Source organism: Watersipora subatra, chromosome 6 (genome assembly GCF_963576615.1).
Source record: "Watersipora subatra chromosome 6, tzWatSuba1.1, whole genome shotgun sequence".
Classification (NCBI taxonomy): Eukaryota; Metazoa; Bryozoa; class Gymnolaemata; order Cheilostomatida; family Watersiporidae; genus Watersipora; species Watersipora subatra.
Window position 1 is genome coordinate 61,689,993 of NC_088713.1, and position 13,204 is coordinate 61,703,196.

The window sequence follows — 13,204 nt, forward strand, 5'->3', positions numbered from 1 at the left end:
CACGTGATCAAAGCCAAAATAACTTGACAACTTTTACAAGTTACACCTTTTATGAAAAATGGTGGTTATTTTACCGATCTGCTTGTCTCATTTTGTTGTTAAATAAATATAGTTGCCAAATATTGTCACAGTTATGATCAGTCAGCTGCCATTAACAAGCATTCATGATACTAAAAGTTGCCATTTTGAAATGACCCAAATTTGGTTTTAGGTTTAGATTTTGAGTATGAAAACTATACTGCACAGCTTTGCTCGCTGTCCCATATTATTGGCCAGGTCAAACAATGTGACAACAACAAAAGACTTTGTCATGTTACATTAAAGGTGGCAAAATATTAATTAAAAACTAGAGAAAAAAGGCCGTTGCCAGGTGATTTCGGGCAAACTATATTTAACTTCAAGCACATAGTAAGACTCCTACCAGTCTTGGAATTGGTAAAAATAGGTAAGCTGAAAGGTTTTATTTTTCATGGTTCTTAGTATATCGCTGAAATTGAAGAGGGAGAGAGAGAGAGAATTGTGTATTTGCTGGTTACCTGTTTTGTTGTTTTGTACTACTAACCAGTAATCTGGTACAAACCGGAGAATGATGCATGTAGGTGATAAAAGTCTAAACCCAAAAACTTAACAAAACAACGCCACCACTCCGCAGAAATTGCATTAGCCCTGAAACCCAGGCTAGCGCAATCCCAACAGAGCTCAATCGTTAAACCTCGCCCATATAATAGCTGTCGCCTATCCTTTTAGGGTTTTACATCATTGATCTAATAAGACAATAATAGCTGTAAATAACTAGCTAGAAAAAATCAATACTGGCACCAGCCTGTAGACCCCCTCAAAACCTCCTCTGAACTCCTAGGGATCCATAGACCACCAGTTGGGAACCACTGCACTAAGCCATGCATAAACCTGTCGATAGGAGTTTAACCCTTAGAACCAGGGCTATTTTTGTCAATGCGTGTCCGTGTAACCTAGACAATCTGTTCAATGATCCAAAGTTTTAAAAATTTAATTAAATATCTTTAAATGGGCTCATAACACGATGATATTTGGTAAAACACTAGTAAAAAGTTAGGCAACCCACAGCCAATGTCATCAAACATAAGAAAAGAGTACTTCCCCATTATTCAGGCTAAAACTATAACAGTTTGTACGATTTTACAAAACTCGAAAAAATATTTACAGTAGCAGCATATCCATTTAACACTTGTTCATCATCATTTTATGACTCAAAATTTAAAGTGAAATTATAGCTAGTATCATAAAACTTTTTAATCGCCTCAAAATCATTTATGACCTACCAACAAATGAGTCGTATCGATTTTTACACGATATCGTGCTAATAGAATTTGTTATTAAAACGAAATAAGTAGGTAAATATATTTGAAAACTGTTACAAATGGAAGTGAAAATTGTGGTCTAAAATCTTGTGCAAAATTTAATTTAATTGGTTTAGGCTGTTACTTATAACTGCTTTTGTACAAAAAGCCATGTGAAGGCCGGAACACTGGTCATTAGGAATTCTGAAACATCCTACACAAGGCCGGAAAACCAGTCGTTAGGGTTAACTCAGTTATGGGGTGCCATAGTTGGATGTAGGGTGATATGATGGCAATCATTGATGCTGTACCTGTACAGGTTGCGATTTAGTAAAACGTGAAATGCATGATGAATTGCATGACGCTGCGTGATGGCTAAAATGATGACATATCGTCTTAAAATTGCTCCCAATAGCTTACCAGATGCATTTTAATTGATATCCTAACAAACAAGGGAGTTTCTTTCAAAGTTTAAAATATTGTCAAGCTAACACAGATTGAAGGTTTTTAATCATGTGCGGATATGACTGCTGACATATTCTGATAGATTTTAAAGTGTTTTAGCTAATTTAAATACATTTTGGACCGATTTTGACCCTGTTATAATGTGAAGTTTCTACCAGTTGGTTTATTGTATGAATATTGACAGACATAATTTAAGGCGACTGTCTAGTTAGGCTGCTTAATCAGTACTAGTGACTCGTAAGAATCACACATGGACTACCCATAACATTGCTGCAAGGTCACCCATACTCAGTGCACATGTACCACCCTAATGCATTTTTCTAGCTGGTTGAGATGTTTCTCCAACTATGAAAATGAGTGAGGCTCAAAACTGGTTTAAAATGCATTAGAACTAGCTAAAGTTGTCGGGAGTCATATTAACACCTGCATAAAAGAACTTCAAGCTGTATAAGGCTTGAAAATAATTTAAACTTAAAAAGAAAGTCACTGGTTTGTTGAGATATTACTTAAAATGCATATGGTAAGCCATTGGAAGCAAATTGATGGGGATCTGGCATGATTTTAGCCATCACACAGCGTCACACATTTTACTAGACCCGTGAAACTTTGACTGTCAAACAATACAGGGCCCTGCCTATAAATTACTTAATCATAGTCAAAGCAACGAAAGAAATCATATCTCAAATTAATTTACAGGATATATGGACATGCCAGCAGCCACAGTTTTGCTACATGAAAGAGAGCTTTGCTAGAAGTTAATTGTGTGAGTAAAACCTTCTTTCACATATCATGCCTACGTGTTTAAATATAGGTCTTGATGTGTATAAGTGGACAGCAGAATTAGATCTGGTGCTTTTCTTTGGTTGCTCATCTTCATCTCAACAAGGTGTATCACGAGTAGCTGGTTTCCAACTAACTTCATGTTGCCAAACAAATGCCAGGACAAAATTGACTGGGAAATTACGACCACTTTGTTAGCTTAGACCAATAAACCAGAATGAAAACATGCATGCTTTGTACATTTGATACACGAGGGCCAAAATAATAGTTAATGCATAGCTGGAATAAAATTTAGTTATTTTTCAAACTGAATACAAACATTTTGATCAGTAGCCACCACTACTGGTTTGTACAAATTACCATGTCAACATTTTTTCTATCTTAACGATGATTATTAAATATGTAATTAAATGGCACAATAATTGTTTTATAGAGTAATTATAAGTCACATTACCTCACCTAAAATGTTTGAGTCATGAAATATAAGGAGCGCAAAAAATACTCAGCTCACTGTGTTTTGTTTAACAAACTCAATCTTGCTGTTGTTAGACAGTCTCTGAGAGCATGTCTTGTGAATTTGAGAGCTATTGCAGATACGTAAGTTGACGACATGCACCATTGGAAAAAGCGCTTTCAGGATCTTTTAAAGGTTTACTTGCAACAAAATTCACATTACAGTTATTTGGTGTCAAAAGGTTCACCATGTTTTATTCTATTGTGTTGCAGGTGCAAAATATGTGGAAATGTGAATGCAAGCTCTGAAAACCTCTATAACAAACAGTTAATCACAACCATCACAAAAACTCCAATGTTTGGAATCTCTTTATTGCAATGACGCGCTATAATATTTTTGTTATCGTTTTGACTCGTGATGTTATCATATGAAATTAAAGACCGTTAAAAGGCTCAATAAAAAATGTCTCGTAGCACTCGTTTATGGCAAACACGCCGGGTTCTACCGGAAAGCCCGTATCAAATACAGATGCTTGCAACTTTACAGTTTTGTTTCAGCCAGATCTAATTATCTAGTCGTAATCTGATTATGTGACCCACACTTTCTGCCAAAGGGCGAGGACAATTTTTGCAGCATTTTTCGACTATCACAGCTGACTAACAAGCGCCATGTTTACCAGAGGATGATATGTACTCTATTAAGTTGATGTTAACAAACAAAGCAAATTTTTAAAGTAGGTTTGAGATATCAGTGCTCAAAGTGACAGCATTACAATGATGATGGAATAGACGCGTAAGGACAAAAGACATGGTCTTATCGAATGCGTGAGGTATATTTGTGAAAACATTTTGACGAACGAGGTTGCATGAAAGTCTAAATAGAAGCACATCATGTTTAGCTGCATTCCATTTGAGCCATTTTAGAAAGGGATTCCAATCTACGACGCTTTTGTGATGGTTGCAAAAATCTGTTCGTTTTTTAGCTTTTAAAAATGTGGTTGCATCAAATTTGAGTTGATTTTAAAATAAGGTATTTTTTTGTCTATCAGTTGATATGTTGTTTGTTGTATAAGGCGATCTTATTGTCGAAGTATTTGAAGATTAAAATCGAAAAAGATTGATCGCGGTTAAAACGCTCAGGCCAAAAAACATGCCAGGACTTGCCCAAAATGATTTAACGCGTGATACAACCTGTTTCTATCTCTCGTATTCACATCGGCTATTTACGATAAAAGTCTAGTCCTACGTGGCTCCATTGGCAGAGATTTTATCTTGTATTTGCTCATGTTAGCGGGAATAAATCTTTAAATCCAGCTACAGATACATTATTATCAATGTCTCAAACGCTTCAGATAAGGGAGATTACAAACTGGTCATATTAGCTTCTTTTAAATGCTGTGTAAACATCTTAGTACTGACTACCAATTCTACCAGTCTACAGTAATTATGTCAATCAAGTTAAGTAGAATAAGGTTTCTGTATCGGCACAGTTCCGTCGCTACCACCCCGGAAACTAGTTACTTAGTAAAATAAGCATGCTGCATCTTTGAATAGAATATGTGACAAAATCAGCTGCATCCCTTAAAGTCATATACATTGTATAGTAGACTTTATCTAGTCAATATTGGTACAAATTTGTAAAAAACATTCCCTGGTCACATTTGATTAGTTGATTCAAGTACTAAACAGATGGTCGAGCTGTGCAAGTTGTCAATACAGCTCTGCTTACACTTCATAAATCCATGTATCAGACAAGATTTCAGCAGAGGTGTCAACGGGGCTATGATGTATTCAATGATCTGCAAATGATATTTTGCTTCACCTTCAAAAATATTATTTTATTACATAATTTTTACAAGCAAAAAAATTTTCATCTCAACTTAAAGCTTTTATTAAAAAATATTCATTCAAGCTGTGGCCACTCACATAGTTTCAGCTCATACAATAGGACAAATTCATCTACTGCAGCAAACTCAAACAAAACATCATGGTTTATGCAGCACACATTCAAGTTTCTCTTTCCCATTTATGGCATTTTCCACACTGGAAATACCGCTTCGGCTGTTGGGATCACATAAACATCCTGTAATAAATAAAACAAATGCAATAAATATATGTCATTTATAGATATGTCATTCTAACGCATATCTCCTGAAAGCTTTCAAATGGGGAGTTGCACTGTAGGTAGATTGCGAGTGTAATTTCAAAAATAAATAAATGTTTAACAAAAGCACAAGTGCGCCAAGCCAACGATTCAAAGCTTTGGTTCTGGAAGCTAAAAATGTGCATTGATCATTCCATTTTCTTTACTTTCTACAAGGGATAATTGAACATCTAAATTCTAATCATAAATCTAATTTACTAACTAAAATTGCCAAAAAAAGTTTGAAGCAAATATAACTAAGAGAAACGATAAAAAATTATAAAATGATGATTGGTGATAGCAAAAATATAATTATATTAATTAGTACATGTATTCAGTAGTATGCCTACTAAAATTAGTACCTTTAGTATATTCATCAATCTAAGTTGTTGTATCGCTAGATGATATCGATTAAAAAGATGCCGTCAATAACTCACTGTGCATCCGTATCTCAAACGCTTGTACAGAAAATTACATTATAGCTTGAAACAGGAAAATATAATCTGAAAGTAAACCCAACGGCATATCTATAGGAGACTCAAAGCAAAATATAAATTTACCTTCATTCTCCTATCTTCCTCTGTAGCAAAACACTGCTGACACTTATCAGCTCTAACTATAAGCTGCCTGTTACAAACTTTAACCGCCTGATGCTCAGAAAACTCAGAGTCACCTTCGCAGTAACTGGAAGCATTTTTACAATTCTGTTTGTTCGTCAATAAAACGTGTCGACCAAGTAATTCATTAGAGTAACGATGGTAATTAATTTAGTAAATGTCGATGTGATCTAAAAATAGAGTAAAATCCTTAACTTTGAGATCACAGACAACGCATTTTATGAGTGATAACAATTTTTATGACCTCTATAAAAATTGTGTGCTGATGATTGGCTAATGAAATGATCTTATATTTATCGCTCGTGAACTCTTTTCATATGTATCACTCGTTATGTCACGAATGAAGCACCCGCTGGAATCTGAGCTTTTTAAAAGATAGCCCCATTCAAACGGATATATCTCTGGACAGAATTAGTTTACAAAGACAAAATTAGATCAAATTGTAGCTGATGTTTTAACCTTTTATTGGTCTTAATTTCATTAAATCGACCTTTTTGACGCAACCACATCTTTATAAGTTTGTAATCACATTTGCACATATTTTGCGCTTACGACACAGCAGAGTAAGACTTGGTAAACATTTTGACATCAAATAACTGTGAATTTTGTTGCAAATACTGTAAACCTTCAATAAATGTTTTTTCAGCTTTTTAGACGGTGACTAAGTGTTTGCCTTGTGTGCTTAGCCAAAGTTTATCCAATTATTTTCTGAGAACTATTTACGTGGGCTACACAGCCAAGTGAAACCTCAAACCATGAACACATGACCAGAAAATAAATTACAGTTGGCAATTATTTGCCCTTGACCTTTGTAATAAATAGACAAACTGTGACTCACTCCAGAAAAAGCCAATTACAGTTTGGTATGAGATGAGAAAACTTCTTAAAATCTATCAAACCTAAAATGGTAAAGTTCCCCCACTAGTGGGATTGGTAAGCATAGCAACTCATTTGATATGAATTCTACACCATCAAATCTATCTACAAAGTGCAAAAGATTGCCACTGAAAAGAGGTGCCAACAAAAATGCAAGATAAACAGTTTTGGCCCACGGCCTATTTGCGCCTCCACGATTTGCTGTAAAATTTGTCTTGTCATGTTCAGCTAGCATAGCTAACATGTCCTTGAACACAATACAACTTCAAAGCAATAACCAAAGATTGCTTCTTTACTTTTAAGCATAACAGTTTTACTCTGGACTCATTTTAACATAAATAATATGGTTGAAATTTTAGTATAGACTATAATTAGCATCATATATTTTTATTCTTTGAACATACCCGTACCTGTTTGCTTTACTTGGAGTTGTTCTCCCACTTTCAGCTCAGGCAAGTCCTCCACAATAAATTGGTTCATTTGTTCTTCCAGCTTTTTGAACCCGCTTACAACGTCATCCTAAAAGTTTGACTTATTAAAAACACTTTTATAACCTTGACAAAGACAAACATAATGTGTATAAGCCATTGTGGAAAAAAATGGTTTATAGCGGATAAGACAATGTTTTGGTTCTTAGCTGACTAGTAATCGTACATTAAAAAAAGGCTAAACGGTTATTCACAAAAGATATCAACTTTCTGATGATTTTATAGAACTTAACTGATTTGTCTTGATCATTTACAAACATACATGTACAACATACATGTAGATGCATGTAGATGATTACAACATACATGTAGATATGCTCCATGTTATTATAATATAACTTTCCGTTGCCCATTAAAAGTGTGTATTTACTAAATATTTCTGTACAAGTAAAAACTGTAAACAATGTAAATGATAAGAAAAATAATTTGTGTACAAGACCTATTTTTATTTAACACGTACAACATATAACATTCTAAATTTTAAGTTTCATTGCATGAAAATGTGTCTTTGTGTAGTTCAAATAAATTATGAAAAAAATACACAAGGAGTTTATGGAAGTGTGTGCATAAAAATATTACTGTTGCAGCAAAAGCTCGTTGAATGTAAAGTTTTTATTGGACTAAGCTTGTACCTATTGGCACAAGCGTAAAAATGATATTGTAAAGGTCTCCACCAGCCCTCTACTCTCCACAAGACCTATCAGATAACTCAACAAATCAAGTGTTTATTCACAAGAGAATATTACTTGTAAGTTCAAGTACAAACAAGCATGCGGGATGCATTAGAACTACTCAAAACTTTAGGTTGCTTCTACATAAATCGAAAAACATTTATTTGAGCTTGACCTATATTTGAAGGCCACCTCTATTTGACTGCCACTATGAGAGAATTTGAAAAAGAGAGCGCCACCCTCTATTTGAATGCCACCTCCACTTGACTACCACTTTGACAATCTTTGATTTTTCTGAACTCATAATATCAAGTGATCAGCAGAGAAGTGTCCAGAAAATCGTATTAATAATGAATCTTTTACATAAATAGCAATCAATCCTCTGGTCGTTCAACTTCAAAACATTTTGCTTTTTTTGTTATAACTTTGAAAGCGACACCATAACAATAACTAACAACTGTATCAGGCTAATAATAGTTCTTTGTTTAACATGGTCTTGATACTTTGAAGTATCTGTATATAAAACCTGTTTATATTTATGATGGAAGATGAACGACTGGTTTTAGACCAAAGCTTACGTTAAGCGAGCAAAACATTTACGTGTTGCACCTGTGCCGAATGCAACGCGTATAGGTTTTGCTCCGCCCAAAAATGTTTGAACGCTAATACTGACTATTTCAGTGGTACTGAAAAAGATTTCAAGTCAAAAGACATTGTGGAAGGCACTGGAGAACCAAAAGATGTTCCTTCCATCGAAAGCAACAATCAGAACGCAGCTATCTGAGCAAACAATGCAGATATTTTAGTTTTAAGAACATTAATTTTGTTCTGCTTGTAATATAATAATGGTTCATTTATGTCGCTTATTCCTGAAGATATATTTGTAGCATATGATAGATTATCGTTATATATCTTATAAATTTGCACATTTATAGCATCTTATTTGATAGCAACATTGGATTATTCTGATCTTACAATTGATCGACAGTCGTAACTCTTATTCTATTGCCAATGACATGCTAGTTTTGGCTGCAAACTGTAGCAAACATATCAATAAAAAGATTGAATATTTATGCGAGCTTGGTAAATATGAATATAAAAAATGTCTTCAAAAAGAATGAAATAAAATTTGAATTCTCTAACAAATTGCAAAGCCGGACACAGGCCTTAATATCATTGCAGGTTATTTGTGTAATTAATAGGTTATTTCTACCGGTAGGGATATTTCTCAGTTTTACAATGCATATTTATTAAAATATCTTTGACAAGCTCATGGTAAGCTGGCAGAGTTACTGCATCCAAAATGTTTAATACCGCTCTACTAAAAAATTAGGGCAAAAAGTAGGCGACATTCGCTTTGCGCAAAAAAAGGCTAAAATTTATCTTTCCAAAATTCTTATAAGCCATTTGAAAAATAAAATGCAATCCTTTATTTGAACACCACTTCCACTATAGTTTTACTATAAATACTCAAATACGTGTATTTACTTACTGGTGGAGAATGTTTGATTTTAGTCTCCAACATTTCTCTGTGATTCCGGAGACTTCTCCACTTGTCAAGAACAACATCCTCCAAAAAGTCATTTATTTGTACTTTAGATTTCTGCCTGTTCTCAAGCACTTTCTTTTCTATTTCATTATACTGCTCTTTCAGTGAGTGTATCTACAGTTATAGTCAACTCTGATACAAAACATGAATACAAACATTACTAAAAAATGTTTCTCTAGATATATAAAGTTGTAAACTTACTTTCTACTCAGGCAGTTCACAGGTACACTGAGTTAGTTTTTATCTGAATAAAAACCTTTTGCTTTTTACCCAGTACTAGAATAGTGATGACATCACCATTCTATTAGTGGGTAGAAGACACCACTATTATATGGCTGTCTTTCAGAAATCGACAATGACTTGCATCGTAGCAATGCATGTTTAGGTCAATCAGTAGAGAAGAGGTGGCCCAGTTTTCAGTATCTCCCATTTCAAGAACTGTCAGTTTAACCTGAAGGAATGCCAGTGCAACACAAAGCCAGAGATCTGACAGAGCTAGCCAAATCTCTTGACCATTATGCAAAAGACCAAGGTGGATCTTTAACGTGCCCACTTTGTCACTGTGGTAAACAGGTCCTCCAAGTTATGGTCTTGATCCAAAATAGTTAAGAGATCTAGATCCAATTCAGAGTTAAAAGATTGATGAGAGCTTTTTTTGTCAGGTCAGCATTAAACCGGTTTTGAACCACCAACCTCATAATTGACGATCAAAGGCCCTACCATTAGGTCGCTCTGACATCACTATTGTAACAGTGATGAAATCACTATTAAAACAATGATGACATCACTGTAGTTACAGCTATAAACAGTTAGAAGCATCATTCTCATAATAATCTGTGCAATAATTATCATGCATTATTGTTAGGGGCACATTAATAATACCAACATTGTGCATAGTGGTAATTGTATAGCATCACAAATAGAAGCTACAGCAGACACTCATTACCATGTACCTCCTTTGATGTGTATTCCTCATAACGTAAACATTTATGTAAAGTTTTTGCTTGGAGCTACGTAAAAAAGTTCCCATGCTATAAAGCGTCAAGTTAGTGCTAATTCTAAAATCTGACTTGAATAATGACAATCCTGTCGTTACCTTTAAAAACATCGTTTTCTACTTTGTCACACTTTGAAGAGAAAACTCTGGATGTGGATATTTCTATTGATTGATTTTCTATTGCTATATACAAGTTTTCAATCACCATGCAAGATCAAGGTGTCGAGAAAGCTCAGGAAAATTCCTGCAATTTTTCAGAAAGAAGTCAAAAGGCGATCAATTGGTGCTGGCGTTAAAGTGTCGATATACGACGAAAGTCATGAGCATAAGCTGCAGTCTTTTCGAACACTATATTTTGGCCTGAAATTAGACAAAAAGTTAAACATCATCGCATATTTATGTCTAGTAAAGATAAAATTATTTGCGTTAGTTGTGACAAAAAAAGCGTTTTCTTTATTTTTATAATTGGCTGAATAGACCATGCTTTCTATTAAAAATGCAAAGATTAATGGAAGTTATTATTGTATGTAACTAAGGATACATTCCTTCAAATCATTGTAGAATTAACATAGTCATGGACCATGAGTCACTTAGAACTGAAAGGAGAAGAAGAAAACTTACTGATACAAACCATTAGTGCTACAGCTACTGTACAGTCATTTGCTGAAAAATTTAAGTCCAGGTTTTTTGTTTTTGGAAGGGTCAATGAGGTGAGTTAGGAAAGATCTTATAATAGATTAGACAATTCACATGTATTGTACTGTTTGTATAACATGAATTCCTTATGGTATAAATGTTCCCACAACTAATTATTTGCATTGTAAGAGTGTCTACTGTAGTTTGAAACCTGAACAGCAGTGATTTCCAATAATATACTGTCAGGTTAGTCTTAAATAAATGGTTATTAAAATCTGTTCAGTCATTGTACTTCATCTGACAACTGACTTTAAATCTTTGTGACTCATGGCTAGTTGTGACTTATCTAACTACCATTTTCTCTAACATTTACGACTTATAAATAACTCCTAGAAACAACTAGCTATAAAATTTACGGTTGTACATTTGGACTAGGATGAACGTTAAACAATACTGATAGGAACTGTCTACAGGTTTTGAAATAGAATGTTTGAGCTTTTATGAATTATAAACAAACAGGTAAGTAGAGACATTTACACTGCTGATCGGCTTACGAACAATATAAAAATGATTTATTCAGTTAAATTTTTCAGATTATTATGATAACATTTGGATTAAAAGCAGCTGACGCAATTTTGAATAGTAGATGCAATCATTATAATTGGCTGAAAACACTTTCAAAAGATTGGAAAAGCTTTTGAAGGCCTTTTAGTAATAATTAAATTCAATACAATGACAAATGGGAAGAAAAGATTCTTCCAAGTTCAAAATCTTGAGTTCGAGGGCAATCTATCAACATAGAGATCAAGGTCAGCATATCCCACAAAAAGGAAACATTTTAAATATACGCTGTGACACAACTTTACTTCAGCTAGCTTTTATTTTTTTGAAATAGAGAATATGTCATAGTGAGACATCTGTATTGAGCCAGCTCCTAATTACAAATAATTCTATATCTTTCACTATTCTATGATAGGTGTATAACATAGGAAACAAACAATGAGTTGAAAGTGTGAATCAAAAGCTGCAGAAAACAATTAAACACAAACGAAGACTGAGCTAATTTACTAACCTGCTCATCTCTCTTCTTATGAATAATTTTTAGCATATCTTCAGTCTGACTGTCATATTCAGTGACCATTTTGGATATTCGTTTAAACAGCTCTTCAAACTGGTCATCTCTAGCTGAACTCTTAGCAGATATTGTACCTGTCAGAAGGGCTGATGCCAGGTCCTCTAATGGAAGCAAAGAATGCGTAGAACCTAAATCAAGAAGATAACTTCAGATCTACAAATCATTCATAAGAATTTAGGACTTCTGTGAAATGATAAAAACATTTGCGTGTTTGCTTATCCATTGCTTATATTACTTGCAGACAAAAATAGAATTACTCATGCTATATGATATAGTAATACAGCTTGATCATGTTACACTGACAACAGGATATCCTATGATATCATATCGAGTCACTTGGCATTCTGAGCAAGTAGATATCATACTCAAACTAATATCTTGTATTTAACAAATCTAATAGCATTCAAACACTTACGCACACCCACTATAAACCTACGCACCATTGTCACAAGTTGGTAAGTCGGAAACACACTTCAGGCAGCTGAGCACATAGCAGACTCTACATCCAAGAATATATTGTTGATCTTTATGGTTGGGGCAGCTGCTGACTTTAGCTTTTTGTTGTTGAGCCAGGTACTCAAGTATTGTTATCTTGTGATGCTCCTCCAGCATTTCATCATGACCCTGAAATAAGCCAAAATAATACTGCTACTTCTGGCTAATATATCATCCTTTTAATTTTAGAATGTTCCAGAACATTTTATCAATAATATATATATGTAATAGAAATATAGCTAGTTTATTATCAGATTGATATTACCAAAGTTTGTTGATTATGAGGCACTGATGGCACCTAATTTGCCAACACTCAATGAGTAGTTATTCAGACACAGACCAAAGTATGCTGCCTTGCTGTACACCATACTGACTCAATAAGCTAATATTTCTAAACTAAAAAACAAGTATGGCTTTTAAACATAAGTTATCATTGTTTTAAAAATGAAGAACATTAAATAACCTTAAAACCGACAATAAACCAGAGTCATCATAGTTGTGGTTACAAACAAAGTATTAAATATTACTGCACATCCAACCTTTTAAATTTTCTAGTAATTTTAAAAGTCTAAAATTTAAG

At 34.1% G+C, this 13,204-nt stretch overlaps 1 protein-coding gene across 1 annotated transcript in view; it reads right to left on the bottom strand.

Moving 5' to 3' along the window:
* LOC137398431 (uncharacterized) overlaps window positions 1-12,992 on the bottom strand; it is a 51,502-nt gene extending 38,510 nt beyond the window's left edge. The window contains exons 1-5 of the mRNA XM_068084540.1: window positions 12,936-12,992; window positions 12,570-12,753; window positions 12,067-12,257; window positions 9,305-9,475; window positions 7,064-7,172 (exon numbers count right to left, since the gene is read on the bottom strand). Of these exons, the coding sequence (XP_067940641.1) occupies window positions 7,064-7,172; window positions 9,305-9,475; window positions 12,067-12,257; window positions 12,570-12,753; window positions 12,936-12,992 (712 nt within the window). The remainder of the gene's footprint in view (window positions 1-7,063; window positions 7,173-9,304; window positions 9,476-12,066; window positions 12,258-12,569; window positions 12,754-12,935) is intronic.
* Between the last annotated feature and the right edge of the window lie 212 nt (window positions 12,993-13,204).